General features: G+C 35.3%; 1 protein-coding gene across 1 annotated transcript; it reads left to right on the top strand.

The window, feature by feature from the left end:
• The first annotated feature begins 14825 nt into the window (after positions 1-14825).
• Positions 14826-18033, top strand: LOC126686600 (uncharacterized). Its single transcript, XM_056106447.1, has 3 exons — positions 14826-15501; positions 15584-15673; positions 16373-18033. Exon 3 carries the CDS (start codon positions 16978-16980, stop codon positions 18031-18033), a length of 1056 nt encoding a protein of 351 aa, XP_055962422.1. The 5' UTR covers positions 14826-15501; positions 15584-15673; positions 16373-16977.
• The last annotated feature ends 6967 nt before the right edge of the window (positions 18034-25000 follow it).

The following is a 25000-nucleotide window of genomic DNA, read 5'->3' as shown; positions in this document are numbered from 1 at the left end:
TTGGGACTTTTCTGCATTCCTTAAAATTGCTCAGGGAGAGGAATTTGGGTGCGTTCATTGACCCCCTACGTGTACCGGATGAAGATGGAACCTTAACAGACGTTTTAGACAGTGTTGCAGAAAATAGGAATGTTCAATTTGTTTGATAATCAGACCGTTTTATGTAAGTGTTTTGATACCCTGAAGTAGGCAAGAAAAGAGATTTTTGAAAAGTTGAGTTTAATTAGGAATATTGTTACCTCGATAAGTTATCGGTTATTCGTACAACGTTTCTAGTTGGGATTAATAAAAATCATAGAAATGTTATTTGATAAATTAATTATCGTATTATCCCTTTTTGGGGCTTTTCTGCATTCCTTAAAACAGCTTAGGGAGGGGAAATTAGGTGCGTTTTTTGACCCCCTACGCGTACCGGAAAAAGTTGGAAGCTGAACAAAATTTTAGACGGTGTTGCAGTCCATAAGAATGTCCAATTAGTTTGGTAATCAGACTTTTTTTAGTCAGCGTTTTGATAGCCCGAAGTAGGCTAGAAAAGAGATTTTTGAAAAGTTGAGTTTAAGTAGAAATTTTGTTAGCTCGATAAGTTATCGGTTACTCGAACAACGTTTCTAATTGGGATTATTTAAAATAATAGAAAAGTTATTTGATAAATTAATTATTGTTTTATCCCATTTTTGGGGCTTTTCTGCATTCCCCAAAACAGCTCAGAGAAGGGAGTTTGGGTGCGTTTTTTGACCCTTTACGCGTACGGATCAAGTTGGAACCTACACGGAAGTTTTAGACAGTGTTGCAGACAATAAAAATGTCTATTTAGTTTTGTAATCAGACTGTTTTAAGTAAGTGGTTTGATAGCTCGAAATAGGATAGAAAAGAGATTTTTGAAAAGTTGAGTTTAACAAGGAATTTTGTTAGCTCGATAAGTTATCGGTTATTCGGAAAACATTTTCTAGTTGGGATTATTGAAAATCATAAAAAAGTTATTTGATAAATTAATTATCGGTTTATCCCGTTTTTGGGGCTTTCTGCATTCCCCAAAAAAACTCAGGGAGGGGATTTTAGGTGCGTTTTTGACCCCCTACGCGTATTGGATGATGTTGGAACTTGAATGAAAGTTTTAGAAGGTGTTGAAGAAAATAAGAATATTCAATTAGTTTGGTAATCAGACTGTTTTAAGTAAGCCTTTTGATAGCCCGAAGTAGGCTAGAAATGGGATTTTTGAAAAGTTGAGTTTAACTAGGAATTTTGTTAGCTCGATAAGTTATTTGTTATTCGGACAATGTTTCTAGTTGGGATTATTTATAATCATAGAAAAGTGATTTGATAAATAAATTATCGTTTTATCCCATTTTTTGAACTTTTCTGCATTCCCCAAAATTGCTCAGGGAGGGGAATTTGGGTGCGTTTATTGACCCCCTACGTGTACCAGATGAAGTTGGAACCTAAGCGGAAATTATCGATGGTGTTTCGGAAAATAAGAATGTTCAATTGGTTTGGTAATCAGATTAATTTATGTAAGTGTTTTGATAGCCCGAAGTAGGCTAGAAAAGGGATTTTTGAAAAGTTGAGTTTAACTAGGAATTTTGTTAGCTCGATAAGTTTAGGTTATTCGGACAACGTTTTTAGTTGGGATTAATTATAATCATAGAAAAGTTATTTAATAAATAAATTATCGTTTTATCCCGTTTTTGGGGCTTTTCTGCATCCCCCAAAATAGCTCAGGGAGGGGAGTTTGGGTGCTTTTTTTGACACCCTACGCGTACCGGATGAAGTTGGAAGCTGAACAAAAGTTTTAGACGGTGTTGCAGAAAATAAGAATGTCCAATTAGTTCGGTAATCAGACTGTTTTAAGTAAACGTTTTGATAGTCCGAAGTAGGCTAGAAAAGGAATTTTTCAAAAGTTTAGTTTAACTATGAATTTTTTTAGCTCGATCATTTATTGGTTATTCGGACAAAGTTTATAGTTGGGATTATTTATAATCATATAAAAGTTATTTGATAAATAAATTATTGTTTATCCCTTTTTGGTACTTTTCTGCATTCCTTAAAATTGCTCAGGGAGAGGAATTTGGGTGCGTTCATTGACCCCCTACGGATAAAGATGGAACCTCAACGGAAGTTTTAGACGGTGTTGCAGAAAATAGGAATGTTCAATTTGTTTGATAATCAGACCGTTTTATGTAAGTGTTTTGATACCCTGAAGTAGGCAAGAAAAGGGATTTTTGAAAAGTTGAGTTTAATTAGGAATATTGTTACCTCGATAAGTTATCGGTTATTTGTACAACGTTTCTAGTTGGGATTAATAAAAATCATAGAAATGTTATTTGATAAATTAATTATCGTATTATCCCTTTTTGGGGCTTTTCTGCATTCCTTAAAACAGATCAGGGAGGGGAAATTAGGTGCGTTTTTTGACCCCCTACGCGTACCAGAAAAAGTTGGAAGCTGAACAAAATTTTAGACGGTGTTGCAGTCCATAAGAATGTCCAATTAGTTTGGTAATCAGACTTTTTTTAGTCAGCGTTTTGATAGCCCGAAGTAGGCTAGAAAAGAGTTTTTTGAAAAGTTGAGTTTAAGTAGGAATTTTGTTAGCTCGATAAGTTATCGGTTACTCGAACAACGTTTCTAATTGGGATTATTTAAAATAATAGAAAAGTTATTTGATAAATTAATTATTGTTTTATCCCATTTTTGGGGCTTTTCTGCATTCCCCAAAACAGCTCAGGGAAGGGAGTTTGGGTGCGTTTTTTGACCCCTTACGCGTGCGGATCAAGTTGGAACCTACACGGAAGTTTTAGACAGTGTTGCAGACAATCAAAATGTTTGTTTAGTTTTTTAATCAGAATGTTTTAAGTAAGTGGTTTGATAGCCCGAAATAGGATAGAAAAGGGATTTTTGAAAAGTTGTGTTTAACTAGGAATTTTGTTAGCTCGATAAATTATCGGTTATTCGGACAACGTTTCTAGTTGGGATTATTGAAAATCGTATAAAAGTTATTTGATAAATTAATTATCGTTTAATCCTGTTTTAGGGGCTAGTCTGCATCCCCCAAAACAGCTCAGGGAGGAGAGTTTGGGTGTGTTTTTTGACCCCCTACGCGTACCAGATGAAGTTGGAACTTGAACGGAAGTTTTAGAAGGTGTTGAAGAAAATAAGAATATTCAATTAGTTTGATAATCAGACTGTTTAGAGTAAGCCTTTTGATAGCCCGAAGTAAGCTAGAAAAGAGATTTTTGAAAAGTTGAGTTTAACTAGGAATTTTGTTAGCTCGATAAGTTATTTGTTATTCGGACAATGTTTCTAGTTGGGATTATTTATAATCATAGAATAGTGATTTGATAAATAAATTATCGTTTTATCCCATTTTTGGGAATTTTCTGCATTTCCCAAAATTGCTCAGGGAGGGGAATTTGGGTGCGTTTATTGGCCCCCTACGTGTACCAGATGAAGTTGGAACCTAAGCGGAAGTTATCGATGGTGTTTCGGAAAATAAGAATGTTCAATTGGTTTGGTAATCAGATTAATTTAAGTAAGCGTTTTGATAGGATGGAACCTGAACGGAAGTTTTAGATGGTGTTGCAGAAAATAAGAATGTTCAATTTGTTTGGTAATCAGACTGTTTTATATAAGTGTTTTGATACCCTGAAGTAGGCAAGAAAAGGGATTTTTGAAAAGTTGAGTTTAATTAGGAATATTGTTACCTCGATAAGTTATCGGTTATTCAGACAACCTTTCTAGTTGGGATTAATAAAAATCACAGAAATGTTATTTGATAAATTAATTATCGTATTATCCCGTTTTTGGGGCTTTTCTGCATTCCTTAAAACAGCTCACGGAGGGGAGTTTAGGTGCGTTGTTTGACCCCCTACGCGTACCAGATGAAGTTGGAAGCTGAACAAAAGTTTTAGACGGTGTTGCAGTCAATAAGAATGTCCAATTAGTTCGGTAATCAAACTGTTTTAAGTAAACGTTTTGATATCCCGAAGTAGGCTAGAAAAAGAATTTTTGAAAAGTTGAGTTTAACTAGGAATTTTGTTAGCTCGATAATTTATTGGTTATTCGGACAAAGTTTATAGTTGGGATTATTTATAATCATAGAAAAGTGATTTGATAAATAAATTATTGTTTTATCCCTTTTTGGGACATTTCTGCATTCCCTAAAATTGCTCAGGGAGAGGAATTTGGGTGCGTTTATTGACCCCCTACGTGTACCGGATGAAGATGGAACCTGAACGGAAGTTTTAGACGGTATTGCAGAAAATAAGAATGTTCAATTTGTTTGGTAATCAGATTGTTTTATGTAAGTGTTTTGATACCCTGAAGTAGGCAAGAAAAGGATTTTTGAAAAGTTGAGTTTAATAAGGAATATTGTTACCTCGATAAGTTATCGGTTATTCAGACAACCTTTCTAGTTGGGATTAATAAAAATCACAGAAATGTTATTTGATAAATTAATTATCGTATTATCCCGTTTTTGGGGCTTTTCTGCATTCCTTAAAACAGCTCACGGAGGGGAGTTTAGGTGCGTTGTTTGACCACCTACGCGTAACAGATGAAGTTGGAAGCTGAACAAAAGTTTTAGACGGTGTTGCAGTCAATAAGAATGTCCAATTAGTTTGGTAATCGGACTTTTTTTAGTCAGCGTTTTGATAGCCCGAAGTAGGCTAGAAAAGGGATTTTTGAAAAGTTGAGTTTAACTAGGAATTTTGTTAGCTCGATAAGTTATCGGTTATTCGAACAACGTTTCTTGTTGGGATTATTTAAAATAATAGAAAATTTATTTGATAAATTAATTATCGTTTTATCCTGTTTTTGGACTTTTCTGCTATCCCCAAAATTGCTCAGGGAGGGGAGTTTGGGTGCGTTTTTTGACCCCTTACGGGTACCGGATCAAGTTGGAACCTAAACAGAAGTTTCAAACAGTGTTGCAGACAATAAAAATGTCTATTTAGTTTTGTAATCAGACTGTTTTAAGTAAGTGGTTTAATAGCCCGAAATAGAATAGAAAAGAGATTTTTGAAAACTTGTGTTTAACTAGGAATTTTGTTAGCTCGATAAATTATCAGTTATTCGGACAACGTTTCTAGTTGGGATATTTGAAAATCATATAAAAGTTATTTGATAAATTAATTATCGTTTTATTCTGTTTTTGGGGCTAGTCTGCATTCCCCAAAACAGCTCAGGGAGGAGAGTTTGGGTGTGCTTTTTGACCCCCTACGCGTACCGGATGAAGTTGGAACTTGAACGGAAGTCTTAGAAGATGTTGAAGAAAATAAGAATATTCAATTAGTTTGGTAATCATACTGTTTTAAGTAAGCGTTTTGATAGCCCAAAGTAGGCTAGAAAAGGGATTTTTGAAAAATTGAGTTTAACTAGGAATTTTGTTAGCTCGATAAGTTATTTGTTCTTCGGACAATGTTTCTAGTTGGGATCATTTATAATCATAGAAAACTGATTTAATAAATAAATTATCGTTTTATCCCGTTTTTGGGAATTTCTTGCATTCCATAAAACAGCTCAGGGAGGGGAGTTTAGGTGCGTTGTTTGACCACCTACGCGTACCGGATGAAGTTGGAAGCTGAACAAAAGTTTTAGACGTTGTTGCAGTCAATAAGAATGTCCAATTAGTTTGGTAATCAGACTTTTTTTAGTCAGTGGTTTGATAGCCCGAAGTAGGCTAGAAAAGGGATTTTTGAAAAGTCGAGTTTAACTAGGAATTTTGTTAGCTCGATAAGTTATCGGTTATTCGAACAACGTTTCTAGTTGGGATTATTTAAAATAATAGAAAAGTTATTTGATAAATAAATTATCGTTTTATCCCGTTTTTGGGCTTTTCTGCATCCCCCAAAATGGCTCAGGGAGGGGAGTTTGGGTGCTTTTTTTGACCCCCTACGAGTACCGGATGAAGTTGGAAGCTGAACAAAAGTTTTAGACGGTGTTGCAGTTAATAAGAATGTCCAATTAGTTCGGTAATCAGACTGTTTTAAGTAAACGTTTTGATAGCCCGAAGTAGGCTAGAAAAGGAATTTTTGAAAAGTTGAGTTTAACTAGGAATTTTTTTTGCTCGATAATTTATTGGTTATTCGGACAATGTTTATAGTTGGGATTATTTATAATCATAGAAAAGTGATTTGATAAATAAATTATTTATTTATCCATTTTTGGGACTTTTCTGCATTCCCTAAAATTGCTAAGAGAGAGGAATCGTTACCTCGATAAGTTATCGGTTATTCGGACAACGTTTCTAGTTGGGATATTTGAAAATCATATAAAAGTTATTTGATAAATTAATTATCGTTTTATTCTGTTTTTGGGGCTAGTCTGCATTCCCCAAAACAGCTTAGGGAGGAGAGTTTGGGTGCGCTTTTTGACCCCCTACGCGTACCGGATGAAGTTCGAAGCTGAACAAAAGTTTTAGAGGGTGTTGCAGTCAATAAGAATGTCCAATTAGTTCGGTAATCAGAATGATTTAAGTAAACGTTTTGATAGCCCGAAGTAGGCTAGAAAAGGAATTTTTGAAAAGTTTAGTTTAACTAGGAATTTTGTTAGCTCGATAATTTATTGGTTATTCGGACAAAGTTTATAGTTGGGATTATTTATAATCATAGAAAAGTGATTTGATAAATAAATTATTGTTTTATCCCTTTTTGGGACATTTTTGCATTCCCTAAAATTGCTTAGGGAGAGTAATTTGGGTGCGTTTATTGACCCCCTACGTGTACCGGATGAAGATGGAACCTAAACGGAAGTTTTAGACGGTGTTGCAGAAAATAAGAATGTTCAATTTTTTTGGTAATCAGATTGTTTTATGTAAGTGTTTTGATACCCTGAAGTAGGCAAGAAAAGGGATTTTTGAAAAGTTGAGTTTAATTAGGAATATTGTTACCTCGATAAGTTATCGGTTATTCGGACAACGTTTCTAGTTGGGATTAATAAAAATCATAGAAATGTTATTTGATAGATTAATTATTGTTTTATCCCATTTTTGGGGTTTTTCTGCATTCCCCAAAACAACTCAGGGAGGGGAGTTTGGGTGCTTTTTTTGACCCCTTACGCGTACCGGATGAAGTTGGAAGCTGAACAAAAGTTTTAAACGGTGTTGCAGAAAATAAGAATGTTCAATTAGTTTGGTAATCAGACTGTTTTAAGTAAGCGTTTTGATAGCCCGAAGTAGGCTAGAAAAGGGATTTTTAAAAAGTTGAGTTTAACTAGGAATTTTGTTAGCTCGATAAGTTATTTGTTATTCAGACAATGTTTCTAGTTGGGATCATTTATAATCATAGAAAAGTGATTTAATAAATAAATTATCGTTTTATCCCGTTTTTGGGAATTTTCTGCATTCCCCAAAATTGCTTAGGGAGGGGAATTTGGGTGCGTTTATTGACCTCCTACGTGTAAAAGATGAAGTTGGAACCTAAGCGGAAGTTATCGATGAGGTTTCAGAAAATAAGAATGTTCAATTGGTTTGGTAATCAGATTAATTTAAGTAAGCGTTTTGATAGCCCGAAGTAGGCTAGAAAAGGGATTTTTGAAAAGTTGAGTTTAACTAGGAATTTTGTTCGACCGATAAGTTTAGGTTATTCGGACAACATTTATAGTTGAGATTAATTATAACAATAGAAAAGTTATTTGATAAATAAATGATCATTTTATCCCGTTTTTGGGGCTTTTCTGCATCCACCAAAATTGCTCATGGAGGGGAGTTTGGGTGCTTTTTTTGACCCCCTACGCGTACCGGATGAAGTTGGAAGCTGAACAAAAGTTTTAGACGGTGTTGCAGAAAATAAGAATGTCCAATTAGTTCGGTAATCAGACTGTTTTAAGTAAACGTTTTGATAGCCCGAAGTAGGCTAGAAAAGGAATTTTTCAAAAGTTTAGTTTAACTATGAATTTTTTTAGCTCGATCATTTATTGGTTATTCGGACAAAGTTTATAGTTGGGATTATTTATAATCATATAAAAGTTATTTGATAAATAAATTATTGTTTATCCCTTTTTGGTACTTTTCTGCATTCCTTAAAATTGCTCAGGGAGAGGAATTTGGGTGCGTTCATTGACCCCCTACGTGTACCGGATAAAGATGGAACCTCAACGGAAGTTTTAGACGGTGTTGCAGAAAATAGGAATGTTCAATTTGTTTGATAATCAGACCGTTTTATGTAAGTGTTTTGATACCCTGAAGTAGGCAAGAAAAGGATTTTTGAAAAGTTGAGTTTAATAAGGAATATTGTTACCTCGATAAGTTATCGGTTATTCAGACAACCTTTCTAGTTGGGATTAATAAAAATCACAGAAATGTTATTTGATAAATTAATTATCGTATTATCCCGTTTTTGGGGCTTTTCTGCATTCCTTAAAACAGCTCACGGAGGGGAGTTTAGGTGCGTTGTTTGACCACCTACGCGTAACAGATGAAGTTGGAAGCTGAACAAAAGTTTTAGACGGTGTTGCAGTCAATAAGAATGTCCAATTAGTTTGGTAATCGGACTTTTTTTAGTCAGCGTTTTGATAGCCCGAAGTAGGCTAGAAAAGGGATTTTTGAAAAGTTGAGTTTAACTAGGAATTTTGTTAGCTCGATAAGTTATCGGTTATTCGAACAACGTTTCTTGTTGGGATTATTTAAAATAATAGAAAATTTATTTGATAAATTAATTATCGTTTTATCCTGTTTTTGGACTTTTCTGCTATCCCCAAAATTGCTCAGGGAGGGGAGTTTGGGTGCGTTTTTTGACCCCTTACGGGTACCGGATCAAGTTGGAACCTAAACAGAAGTTTCAAACAGTGTTGCAGACAATAAAAATGTCTATTTAGTTTTGTAATCAGACTGTTTTAAGTAAGTGGTTTAATAGCCCGAAATAGAATAGAAAAGAGATTTTTGAAAACTTGTGTTTAACTAGGAATTTTGTTAGCTCGATAAATTATCAGTTATTCGGACAACGTTTCTAGTTGGGATATTTGAAAATCATATAAAAGTTATTTGATAAATTAATTATCGTTTTATTCTGTTTTTGGGGCTAGTCTGCATTCCCCAAAACAGCTCAGGGAGGAGAGTTTGGGTGTGCTTTTTGACCCCCTACGCGTACCGGATGAAGTTGGAACTTGAACGGAAGTCTTAGAAGATGTTGAAGAAAATAAGAATATTCAATTAGTTTGGTAATCATACTGTTTTAAGTAAGCGTTTTGATAGCCCAAAGTAGGCTAGAAAAGGGATTTTTGAAAAATTGAGTTTAACTAGGAATTTTGTTAGCTCGATAAGTTATTTGTTCTTCGGACAATGTTTCTAGTTGGGATCATTTATAATCATAGAAAACTGATTTAATAAATAAATTATCGTTTTATCCCGTTTTTGGGAATTTCTTGCATTCCATAAAACAGCTCAGGGAGGGGAGTTTAGGTGCGTTGTTTGACCACCTACGCGTACCGGATGAAGTTGGAAGCTGAACAAAAGTTTTAGACGTTGTTGCAGTCAATAAGAATGTCCAATTAGTTTGGTAATCAGACTTTTTTTAGTCAGTGGTTTGATAGCCCGAAGTAGGCTAGAAAAGGGATTTTTGAAAAGTCGAGTTTAACTAGGAATTTTGTTAGCTCGATAAGTTATCGGTTATTCGAACAACGTTTCTAGTTGGGATTATTTAAAATAATAGAAAAGTTATTTGATAAATAAATTATCGTTTTATCCCGTTTTTGGGCTTTTCTGCATCCCCCAAAATGGCTCAGGGAGGGGAGTTTGGGTGCTTTTTTTGACCCCCTACGAGTACCGGATGAAGTTGGAAGCTGAACAAAAGTTTTAGACGGTGTTGCAGTTAATAAGAATGTCCAATTAGTTCGGTAATCAGACTGTTTTAAGTAAACGTTTTGATAGCCCGAAGTAGGCTAGAAAAGGAATTTTTGAAAAGTTGAGTTTAACTAGGAATTTTTTTTGCTCGATAATTTATTGGTTATTCGGACAATGTTTATAGTTGGGATTATTTATAATCATAGAAAAGTGATTTGATAAATAAATTATTTATTTATCCATTTTTGGGACTTTTCTGCATTCCCTAAAATTGCTAAGAGAGAGGAATCGTTACCTCGATAAGTTATCGGTTATTCGGACAACGTTTCTAGTTGGGATATTTGAAAATCATATAAAAGTTATTTGATAAATTAATTATCGTTTTATTCTGTTTTTGGGGCTAGTCTGCATTCCCCAAAACAGCTTAGGGAGGAGAGTTTGGGTGCGCTTTTTGACCCCCTACGCGTACCGGATGAAGTTCGAAGCTGAACAAAAGTTTTAGAGGGTGTTGCAGTCAATAAGAATGTCCAATTAGTTCGGTAATCAGAATGATTTAAGTAAACGTTTTGATAGCCCGAAGTAGGCTAGAAAAGGAATTTTTGAAAAGTTTAGTTTAACTAGGAATTTTGTTAGCTCGATAATTTATTGGTTATTCGGACAAAGTTTATAGTTGGGATTATTTATAATCATAGAAAAGTGATTTGATAAATAAATTATTGTTTTATCCCTTTTTGGGACATTTTTGCATTCCCTAAAATTGCTTAGGGAGAGTAATTTGGGTGCGTTTATTGACCCCCTACGTGTACCGGATGAAGATGGAACCTAAACGGAAGTTTTAGACGGTGTTGCAGAAAATAAGAATGTTCAATTTTTTTGGTAATCAGATTGTTTTATGTAAGTGTTTTGATACCCTGAAGTAGGCAAGAAAAGGGATTTTTGAAAAGTTGAGTTTAATTAGGAATATTGTTACCTCGATAAGTTATCGGTTATTCGGACAACGTTTCTAGTTGGGATTAATAAAAATCATAGAAATGTTATTTGATAGATTAATTATTGTTTTATCCCATTTTTGGGGTTTTTCTGCATTCCCCAAAACAACTCAGGGAGGGGAGTTTGGGTGCTTTTTTTGACCCCTTACGCGTACCGGATGAAGTTGGAAGCTGAACAAAAGTTTTAAACGGTGTTGCAGAAAATAAGAATGTTCAATTAGTTTGGTAATCAGACTGTTTTAAGTAAGCGTTTTGATAGCCCGAAGTAGGCTAGAAAAGGGATTTTTAAAAAGTTGAGTTTAACTAGGAATTTTGTTAGCTCGATAAGTTATTTGTTATTCAGACAATGTTTCTAGTTGGGATCATTTATAATCATAGAAAAGTGATTTAATAAATAAATTATCGTTTTATCCCGTTTTTGGGAATTTTCTGCATTCCCCAAAATTGCTTAGGGAGGGGAATTTGGGTGCGTTTATTGACCTCCTACGTGTAAAAGATGAAGTTGGAACCTAAGCGGAAGTTATCGATGAGGTTTCAGAAAATAAGAATGTTCAATTGGTTTGGTAATCAGATTAATTTAAGTAAGCGTTTTGATAGCCCGAAGTAGGCTAGAAAAGGGATTTTTGAAAAGTTGAGTTTAACTAGGAATTTTGTTCGACCGATAAGTTTAGGTTATTCGGACAACATTTATAGTTGAGATTAATTATAACAATAGAAAAGTTATTTGATAAATAAATGATCATTTTATCCCGTTTTTGGGGCTTTTCTGCATCCACCAAAATTGCTCATGGAGGGGAGTTTGGGTGCTTTTTTTGACCCCCTACGCGTACCGGATGAAGTTGGAAGCTGAACAAAAGTTTTAGACGGTGTTGCAGAAAATAAGAATGTCCAATTAGTTCGGTAATCAGACTGTTTTAAGTAAACGTTTTGATAGCCCGAAGTAGGCTAGAAAAGGAATTTTTCAAAAGTTTAGTTTAACTATGAATTTTTTTAGCTCGATCATTTATTGGTTATTCGGACAAAGTTTATAGTTGGGATTATTTATAATCATATAAAAGTTATTTGATAAATAAATTATTGTTTTATCCCTTTTTGGGACATTTTTGCATTCCCTAAAATTGCTTAGGGAGAGGAATTTGGGTGCGTTTATTGACCCCCTACGTGTACCGGATGAAGATGGAACCTGAACGGAAGTTTTGGACGGTGTTGCAGAAAATAAGAATGTTCAATTTTTTTGGTAATCAGATTGTTTTATGTAAGTGTTTTGATACCCTGAAGTAGGCAAGAAAAGGGATTTTTGAAAAGTTGAGTTTAATTAGGAATATTGTTACCTCGATAAGTTATCGGTTATTCGGACAACGTTTCTAGTTGGGATTAATAAAAATCATAGAAATGTTATTTGATAAATTAATTATCGTATTATCCCGATTTTGGGGCTTTCCTGCATTCCTTAAAACAGCTCAGGGAGGGGAGTTTGGGTGCTTTTTTTGACCCCCTACGCATACCGGATGAAGTTGGAAGCTGAATAAAAGTTTTAGACGGTGTTGCAGAAAATAAGAATGTCCAATTAGTTCGGTAATCAGACTGTTTTAAGTAAACGTTTTGATAGCCCGAAGTAGGCTAGAAAAAGAATTTTTGAAAAGTTGAGTTTAACTAGGAATTTTGTTAGCTCGATAAGTTATCGGTTATTTGGACAAAGTTTATAGTTTGGATTATTTATAATCATAGAAAAGTGATTTGATAAATTAATTACTGTTTTATCCCATTTTTGGGGCTTTTTTGCATTCCCCAAAACAGTTCAGGGAGGGGAGTTTGGGTGCGTTTTATGACCCCTAACGCATACTGGATCAAGTTGGAACCTAAACGGATGATTTAGACAGTGTTGCAGTCAATAAGAATGTTCAATTATTTTGGTAATCAGACTTTTTTTAGTCAGCGTTTTGATAGCCCGAAGTAGGCTAGAAAAGGGATTTTTGAAAAGTCGAGTTTAACTAGGAATTTTGTTAGCTCGATAAGTTATCGGTTATTCGAACAACGTTTCTAGTTGGGATTATTTAAATTAATAGAAAAGTTATTTGATAAATAAATTATCGTTTTATCCCGTTTTTGGGCTTTTCTGCATCCCCCAAAATGGCTCAGGGAGGGGAGTTTGGGTGCTTTTTTTGACCCCCTACGAGTACCGGATGAAGTTAGAAGCTGAACAAAAGTTTTAGACGGTGTTGCAGTTAATAAGAATGTCCAATTAGTTCGGTAATCAGACTGTTTTAAGTAAACGTTTTGATAGCCCGAAGTAGGCTAGAAAAGGAATTTTTGAAAAGTTGAGTTTAACTAGGAATTTTGTTTGCTCGATAATTTATTGGTTATTCGGACAATGTTTATAGTTGGGATTATTTATAATCATAGAAAAGTGATTTGATAAATAAATTATTTATTTATCCATTTTTGGGACTTTTCTGCATTCCCTAAAATTGCTAAGAGAGAGGAATTGTTACCTCGATAAGTTATCGGTTATTCGGACAACGTTTCTAGTTGGGATATTTGAAAATCATATAAAAGTTATTTGATAAATTAATTATCGTTTTATTCTGTTTTTGGGGCTAGTCTGCATTCCCCAAAACAGCTCAGGGAGGAGAGTTTGGGTGCGCTTTTTGACCCCCTACGCGTACCGGATGAAGTTCGAAGCTGAACAAAAGTTTTAGAGGGTGTTGCAGTCAATAAGAATGTCCAATTAGTTCGGTAATCAGAATGTTTTAAGTAAACGTTTTGATAGCCCGAAGTAGGCTAGAAAAGGAATTTTTGAAAAGTTTAGTTTAACTAGGAATTTTGCTAGCTCGATAATTTATTGGTTATTCGGACAAAGTTTATAGTTGGGATTATTTATAATCATAGAAAAGTGATTTGATAAATAAATTATTGTTTTATCCCTTTTTGGGACATTTTTGCATTCCCTAAAATTGCTTAGGGAGAGTAATTTGGGTGCGTTTATTGACCCCCTACGTGTACCAGATGAAGATGAAACCTAAACGGAAGTTTTAGACGGTGTTGCAGAAAATAAGAATGTTCAATTTTTTTGGTAATCAGATTGTTTTATGTAAGTGTTTTGATACCCTGAAGTAGGCAAGAAAAGGGATTTTTGAAAAGTTGAGTTTAATTAGGAATATTGTTACCTCGATAAGTTATCGGTTATTCGGACAACGTTTCTAGTTGGGATTAATAAAAATCATAGAAATGTTATTTGATAAATTAATTATTGTTTTATCCCATTTTTGGTGTTTTTCTGCATTCCCCAAAACAACTCAGGGAGGGGAGTTTGGGTGCTTTTTTTGACCCCTTACGCGTACCGGATGAAGTTGGAAGCTGAACAAAAGTTTTAAACGGTGTTGCAGAAAATAAGAATGTTTAATTAGTTTGGTAATCAGACTGTTTTAAGTAAGCGTTTTGATAGCCCGAAGTAGGCTAGAAAAGGGATTTTTGAAAAGTTGAGTTTAACTAGGAATTTTGTTAGCTCGATAAGTTATTTGTTATTCAGACAATGTTTCTAGTTGGGATCATTTATAATCATAGAAAAGTGATTTAATAAATAAATTATCGTTTTATCCCGTTTTTGGGAATTTTCTGCATTCCCCAAAATTGCTTAGGGAGGGGAATTTGGGTGCGTTTATTGACCTCCTACGTGTAAAAGATGAAGTTGGAACCTAAGCGGAAGTTATCGATGAGGTTTCGGAAAATAAGAATGTTCAATTGGTTTGGTAATCAGATTAATTTAAGTAAGCGTTTTGATAGCCCGAAGTAGGTTAGAAAAGGGATTTTTGAAAAGTTGAGTTTAACTAGGAATTTTGTTCGACCGATAAGTTTAGGTTATTCGGACAACATTTATAGTTGAGATTAATTATAACAATAGAAAAGTTATTTGATAAATAAATGATCATTTTATCCCGTTTTTGGGGCTTTTCTGCATCCACCAAAATTGCTCATGGAGGGGAGTTTGGGTGCTTTTTTTGACCCCCTACGCGTACCGGATGAAGTTGGAAGCTGAACAAAACACTACTAGAAAACCATCGTTTTGCGACGGACTTTTGCGACGGACTCCATGTCCGTCGCAAAAATCACATATTTACGACGGATTTGGCGACAGAAGAGCAATCTGTCGCCAAAATCATTGAAAACTTTGGCGGGACGGTGCCCGCCAATTTAGCGACGGAATGTCCGTCGTTAAGCCGTCGCTAAATTGGCGGGATTTTGGAGGGAATAATTAGCGCCAATAATTTAGCGACGGAAATATAATTCCGTCGCTAAAAAGTGACGTTTTTAAAACTCTGCGTTTTGGGTGGCTCATTTAGCGACGGATTTCATTCGTCCGTCGCTAAATGACCAGCCCAAAACGCACCGTTTAAATTAACTCAATTTTTGCGACGGACTGTATAATCCGTCGCTAAAATTGAGTTAATTAAACCTGCGCCCGAACCCTTCCTCTTCCTCTCTTCCTCTCTTTTCTTTTCCGGCGCCCGAACCCTTCCTCTCCTTCTCAGATTTTCTGTCTTCCTCTTCCTCTCTTCCTCTATTTTCCGGCGCCCATTCTCCTTGCTCCTCCGTCATCCCGTCAACCCATTCTCCTTTCTCCTCCGTCATCCATTTTTCGCCGCTCCTCTCACCGGCGCCGCTCCTCTCCACTGCCGCTCCTCTCCACTGCCGCTCCTCTCCACTGCCGCTCCTCTCCACCGCTGTCAGGCCGATTCTCAAGTATTTGTTTTTTATTTTTTTTTAATTTATTTATAGTTCAAATATCAAAAATATAGCAATTTATTTTTTTTGTTGAAAACAGCCATTCCCGCTGCCTGAAACGCCGTCCTGCTGCTGCCGCTGGTCCGACTCGCTTGCTGCCTCCGGCGCCGTCCTGCTGCTGCTTCGTGAGGTAAGTTTTTTAATTTTTAATTATTTTTAAATATTGTATTAATTGGATTAGTTAATTTAAATTAGGGTTAATTTTTAAATTAGGATTAATTTTAAAATTAAATTAGGGTTAATTTTGTGGTTTTTAAGTAATACTAAAGTAATTTAGGATTAGGTTTTTAATTATAATTGTATAATTAGTTTAATTTATTTAGCTTATGATTAGTATTATAGGGTTAATTATCTTTTTTTTTAAAATTATGTAAAATTTGTTAGGGTTAGGTTAATTAAATTATATTTGAATTAGTTGAATTTAATTAGATTGGGGTTAGTTTTATTTAATTAGTTTGGGTTTTGTTTTTTTATTAGGGTTAATTATATATTTCTTAAAAAATTTATATTAAAGGTTAGGGGTTAGGTTTAAATTAGTAAATTTATATTAAGTAATATTTATTTGTTTATAATTATTTTTTGTATGTTAATTAGTTGATTAAATTAGATTATTGAATTTGAGATAAAATTGATTAGTTATTACAATTGACGTTATAAATATAATTTTTGATGTAATTGGGTTGTATTGTTGGTTTGTGTTTGCTTGCAGGACTTCCCTGAAAAATGGGTGATGCTCATTTTTTAGGGGAAGTTCTGTCAATTTTTTTTTTAAATTAATTAATGTATTTACTTAAATAATAACAAAATATTGAATCTAATTGTGTGATAGGTTAATTTGATAGCCGTCCATTTTTTGCATCGGTCCGACATTTTACATCTTTCGTTATCTATTGCGGTTCTGCTCTGCAACAAGTAAGTACTATGATTTTTTTTATTTAGTAGTTAAATTACAAATTTCAACCTAATTTGACCGCGATTTTATTCCCACCGAATAAAATCGCAAACCTAGCCTTAGAGTTCCCGTCTCGTGTGTTCAAGAGATTGAACGACACGGGATTGTACAGTTTGTACAGTTTGCAAAACTGGTCCTCCCGTAACTCGGTCACGAAAACCATATATGTCTAGTAGCGGTAGAAAAATATTTGGTTGTTTTCCAGCGTTTGTTCTCCGGGTGGATGTATAGTATATGTTTTGTAACGCTTATTCCTCGCGGAATATATAATTAGCGTTACAGCGCATATACTAAATATCGCACTGAAGGAGAACGACGCCGGAAGGCTGCCGAATATTTTTCTCCGTTGCTAGGCATATATCGTGGCCGAGTTAAGGGGAGCCAGTTTTGCGAATGGGATAGGTCCACACCTTTAAAGCAGTCAATTACATTGACTTTGCTATTCTCGAGCGAAAACCCTCCTAATTATCCGTGCTACAGAAATGGATACAGACCGAAGTTGGATGTATAGGCGGCTCCAGGGCGGGTTGCTGTACCCTGGTTTTGAGGAGCGCGTCCAAGAGTTTGTAAATTTCGCTTTACGCCATCCAGCGTGTATGAGCGGGCCCGATATTAAATGCCCTTGCCCTAGGGTGGGATGTAAAAATACGAGTTACCGAGATGTCGAAACAGTGAAGCTCCACATTTTGCAGAAAGGGTTTGTTAAAGATTATCAAGTTTGGGTTTTTCATGGGGAGGGAAATGTTTTAAATCCCCGTCCTGTTACACAACTGCCGGAGTGTGACGTTGACATGGAATATGAGGGGGGTGACGAGTTCAGCTCAGTTCAGAGAATGGTTATTGATGCTGCGGGTCCAGAAGTAGTGTTCACGGAGGAGGAGCCGAATAATGAAGCTAAACATTTTTATGATATGATGCGTGCGGCCGAAGAACCTGTATGCCCCGGTAATAGCAAACATTCTCCCTTGTCTGCAGCTGCTAAAATGTTGGACATCAAATGTCGACATAGTGGGTCAGTAGCTTTAGTAGATGATGTGACCGAATTTATACAAGAGCTGCTCCCAGAGGACAACAAGATGCCAAAGAACTTTGCTGAAATAAAGAAGATAGTCAGAGGTCTTGGGTTGCCGGTTGAAGTTATCGATTGCTGTTTCCGCAATTGCATGATTTATTGGGGGTCAGACGCGGAGTTAACGCGATGCAAAATTTGCGATCACGAACGGTGGAAACCGCCCCCTAAAGGAAATTCTGTGAAAAGACGAGTTAACGTCCCTTATAGGAAAATGTTTTATTTTCCTATAACTCCGAGACTGCAGAGGTTGTACGCTTCTAAAGCCACCGCCAAGCATATGACGTGGCACGCAGAACACGAAATGGTTGATGGAAAGATGTGTCACCCGTCAGACTCCCCGGCGTGGAAACATTTCAGTGAATTGCATACAGAGTTTGCGGCAGAAGTTCGAAATATCAGACTGGCAGAGTATCGGCCACAGCGCCCACCTACCCCACCAGACGATGACGACACTCCAGCTTTGTAGTGTCGTGTTAGCTTATTTTGTTACACACATATATACGGTTTTTATTTTTATTTTTTGACCTTTACATTTATACTCTGATATTTATATATATATATATATATATATTTATTTATCAGTTTCAATTGATTGTAATTTATAAATGAATTGTTATTACTGTATTTAAAACGACAGGGGAAAACGGCAAAAAACAGCGTAAAACGGCAAAAAACTGCCAAAAAAAATGACATTTGCGACGGATTAAGAAATTGCGACGGACTTGTCCGTCGCCAATTCATCAGCTTTTGGAGACAAAAGCTGATGAATTGGCGACGGATTTTGTCCGTCGCTGATTTGCGACGGACGTGTCCGTCGCAAATGCCTCAGCCTTCGTCTCCAAGGCTGAGGCATTTGCGACGGACACGTCCGTCGCAAAAGCACAATTTCCGTCGCAAATTTGTCTCCAAACGAAAGGAATTGGAGACAAATTTGCGACGGACGTTGTGGCTTTTGCGACGGACGTTTCCGTCGCAAATTTAGCCACGGACACGTTTTTGGTCGCAAATTTTGTTTGCGACCAAAAATGTTGCGACGGATACGATCCGTCGCAAATCCGTCGCAAAGGCTGTTTTGCGACGGAAATTAGGGCTTTAGCGACGGAAATTTCCGTCGCTAAAGCCCTGTTTTCTTGTAGTGAAAGTTTTAGACGGTGTTGCAGAAAATAAGAATGTCCAATTAGTTCGGTAATCAGACTGTTTTAAGTAAACATTTTGATAGCCTGAAGTAGGCTAGAAAAGGAATTTTTGAAAAGTTGAGTTTAACTAGGAATTTTGTTAGCTCGATAATTTATTTGTTATTCGGACAAAGTTTATAGTTGGGATAATTTATAATCATAGAAAAGTGATTTGATAAATAAATTATTGTTTTATCCCTTTTTGGGACATTTTTGCATTCCCTAAAATTGCTTAGGGAGAGGAATTTGGGTGCGTTTATTGACCCCCTACGTGTACCGGATGAAGATGGAACCTGAACGGAAGTTTTGGACGGTGTTGCAGAAAATAAGAATGTTCAATTTTTTTGGTAATCAGATTGTTTTATGTAAGTGTTTTGATACCCTGAAGTAGGCAAGAAAAGGGATTTTTGAAAAGTTGAGTTTAATTAGGAATATTGTTACCTCGATAAGTTATCGGTTATTCGGACAACGTTTCTAGTTGGGATTAATAAAAATCATAGAAATGTTATTTGATAAATTAATTATCGTATTATCCCGATTTTGGGGCTTTCCTGCATTCCTTAAAACAGCTCAGGGAGGGGAGTTTGGGTGCTTTTTTTGACCCCCTACGCATACCGGATGAAGTTGGAAGCTGAATAAAAGTTTTAGACGGTGTTGCAGAAAATAAGAATGTCCAATTAGTTCGGTAATCAGACTGTTTTAAGTAAACGTTTTGATAGCCCGAAGTAGGCTAGAAAAAGAATTTTTGAAAAGTTGAGTTTAACTAGGAATTTTGTTAGCTCGATAAGTTATCGGTTATTCGGACAAAGTTTATAGTTTGGATTATTTATAATCATAGAAAAGTGATTTGATAAATTAATTACTGTTTTATCCCATTTTTGGGGCTTTTTTGCATTCCCCAAAACAGTTCAGGGAGGGGAGTTTGGGTGCGTTTTATGACCCCTAACGCATACTGGATCAAGTTGGAACCTAAACGGAAGTTTTAGACAGTGTTGCAGTCAATAAGAATGTTCAATTATTTTGGTAATCAGACTTTTTTTAGTCAGCGTTTTGATAGCCCGAAGTAGGCTAGAAAAGGGATTTTTGAAAAGTCGAGTTTAACTAGGAATTTTGTTAGCTCGATAAGTTATCGGTTATTCGAACAACGTTTCTAGTTGGGATTATTTAAATTAATAGAAAAGTTATTTGATAAATAAATTATCGTTTTATCCCGTTTTTGGGCTTTTCTGCATCCCCCAAAATGGCTCAGGGAGGGGAGTTTGGGTGCTTTTTTTGACCCCCTACGAGTACCGGATGAAGTTAGAAGCTGAACAAAAGTTTTAGACGGTGTTGCAGTTAATAAGAATGTCCAATTAGTTCGGTAATCAGACTGTTTTAAGTAAACGTTTTGATAGCCCGAAGTAGGCTAGAAAAGGAATTTTTGAAAAGTTGAGTTTAACTAGGAATTTTGTTTGCTCGATAATTTATTGGTTATTCGGACAATGTTTATAGTTGGGATTATTTATAATCATAGAAAAGTGATTTGATAAATAAATTATTTATTTATCCATTTTTGGGACTTTTCTGCATTCCCTAAAATTGCTAAGAGAGAGGAATTGTTACCTCGATAAGTTATCGGTTATTCGGACAACGTTTCTAGTTGGGATATTTGAAAATCATATAAAAGTTATTTGATAAATTAATTATCGTTTTATTCTGTTTTTGGGGCTAGTCTGCATTCCCCAAAACAGCTCAGGGAGGAGAGTTTGGGTGCGCTTTTTGACCCCCTACGCGTACCGGATGAAGTTCGAAGCTGAACAAAAGTTTTAGAGGGTGTTGCAGTCAATAAGAATGTCCAATTAGTTCGGTAATCAGAATGTTTTAAGTAAACGTTTTGATAGCCCGAAGTAGGCTAGAAAAGGAATTTTTGAAAAGTTTAGTTTAACTAGGAATTTTGCTAGCTCGATAATTTATTGGTTATTCGGACAAAGTTTATAGTTGGGATTATTTATAATCATAGAAAAGTGATTTGATAAATAAATTATTGTTTTATCCCTTTTTGGGACATTTTTGCATTCCCTAAAATTGCTTAGGGAGAGTAATTTGGGTGCGTTTATTGACCCCCTACGTGTACCAGATGAAGATGAAACCTAAACGGAAGTTTTAGACGGTGTTGCAGAAAATAAGAATGTTCAATTTTTTTGGTAATCAGATTGTTTTATGTAAGTGTTTTGATACCCTGAAGTAGGCAAGAAAAGGGATTTTTGAAAAGTTGAGTTTAATTGGGAATATTGTTACCTCGATAAGTTATCGGTTATTCGGACAACGTTTCTAGTTGGGATTAATAAAAATCATAGAAATGTTATTTGATAAATTAATTATTGTTTTATCCCATTTTTGGTGTTTTTCTGCATTCCCCAAAACAACTCAGGGAGGGGAGTTTGGGTGCTTTTTTTGACCCCTTACGCGTACCGGATGAAGTTGGAAGCTGAACAAAAGTTTTAAACGGTGTTGCAGAAAATAAGAATGTTTAATTAGTTTGGTAATCAGACTGTTTTAAGTAAGCGTTTTGATAGCCCGAAGTAGGCTAGAAAAGGGATTTTTGAAAAGTTGAGTTTAACTAGGAATTTTGTTAGCTCGATAAGTTATTTGTTATTCAGACAATGTTTCTAGTTGGGATCATTTATAATCATAGAAAAGTGATTTAATAAATAAATTATCGTTTTATCCCGTTTTTGGGAATTTTCTGCATTCCCCAAAATTGCTTAGGGAGGGGAATTTGGGTGCGTTTATTGACCTCCTACGTGTAAAAGATGAAGTTGGAACCTAAGCGGAAGTTATCGATGAGGTTTCGGAAAATAAGAATGTTCAATTGGTTTGGTAATCAGATTAATTTAAGTAAGCGTTTTGATAGCCCGAAGTAGGTTAGAAAAGGGATTTTTGAAAAGTTGAGTTTAACTAGGAATTTTGTTCGACCGATAAGTTTAGGTTATTCGGACAACATTTATAGTTGAGATTAATTATAACAATAGAAAAGTTATTTGATAAATAAATGATCATTTTATCCCGTTTTTGGGGCTTTTCTGCATCCACCAAAATTGCTCATGGAGGGGAGTTTGGGTGCTTTTTTTGACCCCCTACGCGTACCGGATGAAGTTGGAAGCTGAACAAAAGTTTTAGACGGTGTTGCAGAAAATAAGAATGTCCAATTAGTTCGGTAATCAGACTGTTTTAAGTAAACAGTTTGATAGCCCGAAGTAGGCTAGAAAAGGAATTTTTGAAAAGTTGAGTTTAACTAGGAATTTTGTTAGCTCGATAATTTATTTGTTATTCGGACAAAGTTTATAGTTGGGATAATTTATAATCATAGAAAAGTGATTTGATAAATAAATTATTGTTTTATCCCTTTTTGGAACATTTTTGCATTCCCTAAAATTGCTTAGGGAGAGGAATTTGGGTGCGTTTATTGACCCCCTACGTGTACCGGATGAAGATGGAACCTGAACGGAAGTTTTGGACGGTGTTGCAGAAAATAAGAATGTTCAATTTTTTTGGTAATCAGATTGTTTTATGTAAGTGTTTTGATACCCTGAAGTAGGCAAGAAAAGGGATTTTTGAAAAGTTGAGTTTAATTAGGAATATTGTTACCTCGATAAGTTATCGGTTATTCGGACAACGTTTCTAGTTGGGATTAATAAAAATCATAGAAATGTTATTTGATAAATTAATTATCGTATTATCCCGATTTTGGGGCTTTCCTGCATTCCTTAAAACAGCTCAGGGAGGGGAGTTTGGGTGCTTTTTTTGACCCCCTACGCATACCGGATGAAGTTGGAAGCTGAACAAAAGTTTTAGACGGTGTTGCAGAAAATAAGAATGTCTAATTAGTTCGGTAATCAGACTGTTTTAAGTAAACGTTTTGATAGCCCGAAGTAGGCTAGAAAAAGAATTTTTGAAAAGTTGAGTTTAACTAGGAATTTTGTTAGCTCGATAAGTTATCGGTTATTCGGACAAAGTTTATAGTTTGGATTATTTATAATCATAGAAAAGTGATTTGATAAATTAATTACTGTTTTATCCCATTTTTGGGGCTTTTCTGCATTCCCCAAAACAGTTCAGGGAGGGGAGTTTGGGTGCGTTTTATGACCCCTAACGCATACTGGATCAAGTTGGAACCTAAACGGAAGTTTTAGACAGTGTTGCAGTCAATAAGAATGTTCAATTATTTTGGTAATCAGACTTTTTTTAGTCAGCGTTTTGATAGCCCGAAGTAGGCTAGAAAAGGGATTTTTGAAAAGTCGAGTTTAACTAGGAATTTTGTTAGCTCGATAAGTTATCGGTTATTCGAACAACGTTTCTAGTTGGGATTATTTAAAATAATAGAAAAGTTATTTGATAAATTAATTATTGTTTTATCCCATTTTTGGGGTTTTTCTGCATTCCCCAAAACAGCTCAGGGAGGGGAGTTTGGGTGCTTTTTTTGACCCCTTACGCGTACCGGATGAAGTTGGAACAAAAGTTTTAGACGTTGTTGCAGAAAATAAGAATGTCCAATTAGTTTGGTAATCAGACTGTTTTAAGTAAACGTTTTGATAGCCCGAAGTAGGTTAGAAAAGGAATTTTTGAAAAGTTGAGTTTAACTAGAAATTTTGTTAGCTCGATAATTTATTTGTTATTCGGACAAAGTTTATAGTTGGGATTATTTATAATCATAGAAAAGTGATTTGATTAATAAATTATTGTTTTATCCCTTTTTGGGAGATTTCTGCATTCCCTAAAATTGCTCAGGGAGAGGAATTTGGGTGCGTTTATTGACCCCCTACGTGTACCGGAAGAAGATCAAACCTAAACGGAAGTTTTAGACGGTGTTGCGGAAAATAAGAATGTTCAATTTATTTGGTAATCAGATTGTTTTATGTAAGTGTTTTGATACCCTGAAGTAGGCAAGAAAAGGGATTTTTGAAAAGTTGAGTTTAATTAGGAATATTGTTACCTCGATAAGTTATCGGTTATTCGGACAACCTTTCTAGTTGGGATTAATAAAAATCACAGAAATGTTATTTGATAAATTAATTATCGTATTATCCCGTTTTTGGGGCTCTGCATTCCTTAAAACAGCTCACGGAGGGGAGTTTAGGTGCGTTGTTTGACCACCTACGCGTACCAGATGAAGTTGGAAGCTAAAAAAAAGTTTTAGACGGTGTTGCAGTCAATAAGAATGTCTAATTAGTTTGGTAATCAGACTTTTTTTAGTCAACGTTTTGATAGCCCGAAGTAGGCTAGAAAAGGGATTTTTGAAAAGTTGAGTTTAACTGGGAATTTTGTTAGCTCGATAAGTTATCGGTTATTCGAACAACGTTTCTAGTTGGGATTATTTAAAATAATAGAAAAGTTATTTGATAAATTAATTATTGTTTTATCCTATTTTTGGTGCTTTTCTGCATTCCCCAAAACAGCTCAGGGAGGGGAGTTTGGGTGCGTTTTTGACCCCTTACGGGTACAAGATCAAGTTGGAACCTAAACAGAAGTTTATAACAGTGTTGCAGACAATAAAAATGTCTATTTAGTTTTGTAATCAAACTGTTTTAAGTAAGTGGTTTGATAGCCCGAAATAGAATAGAAAAGAGATTTTTGAAAAGTTGTGTTTACCTAGGAATTTTGTTAGCTCGATAAATTATCAGTTATTCGGACAATGTTTCTAGTTGGGATATTTGAAAATCATATAAAAGTTATTTGATAAATTAATTATCGTTTTATTCTGTTTTTGGGGCTAGTCTGCATTCCCCAAAACAGCTCAGGGAGGAGAGTTTGGGTGTGCTTTTTGACCCCCTACGCGTACCAGATGAAGTTGGAAGCTGAACAAAAGTATTAGACGGTGTTGCAGAAAATAAGAATGTTCAATTAGTTTGGTAATCATACTGTTTTAAGTAAGCGTTTTGATAGCCCGAAATAGGCTAGAAAAGGGATTTTTGAAAAGTTGAGTTTAACTAGGAATTTTGTTAGCTCGATAAGTTATTTGTTATTCGGACAATGTTTCTAGTTGGGATCATTTATAATCATAGAAAAGTGATTTAATAAATAAATTATCGTTTTATCCCGTTTTTGGGAATTTTCTGCATTTCCCAAAATTGCTTAGGGAGGGGAATTTGGGTGCGTTTATTGACCTCCTACGTGTACCAGATGAAGTTGGAAGCTAAGCGGAAGTTATCGATGAGGTTTCGGAAAATAAGAATGTTCAATTGGTTTGGTAATCAGATTAATTTAAGTAAGCGTTTTGAT

This window comes from Mercurialis annua, linkage group LG6 (genome assembly GCF_937616625.2).
Source record: "Mercurialis annua linkage group LG6, ddMerAnnu1.2, whole genome shotgun sequence".
NCBI lineage: Eukaryota > Viridiplantae > Streptophyta > Magnoliopsida > Malpighiales > Euphorbiaceae > Mercurialis > Mercurialis annua.
This window is presented reverse-complemented; position numbering and strand designations above follow the sequence as displayed.

Coding starts and splice junctions, on each gene's coding strand:
- LOC126686600 (XM_056106447.1), top strand. CDS start 16,978: ATGGATACAGACCGAAGTTGGATGTATAGGCGGCTCCAGGGCGGGTTG.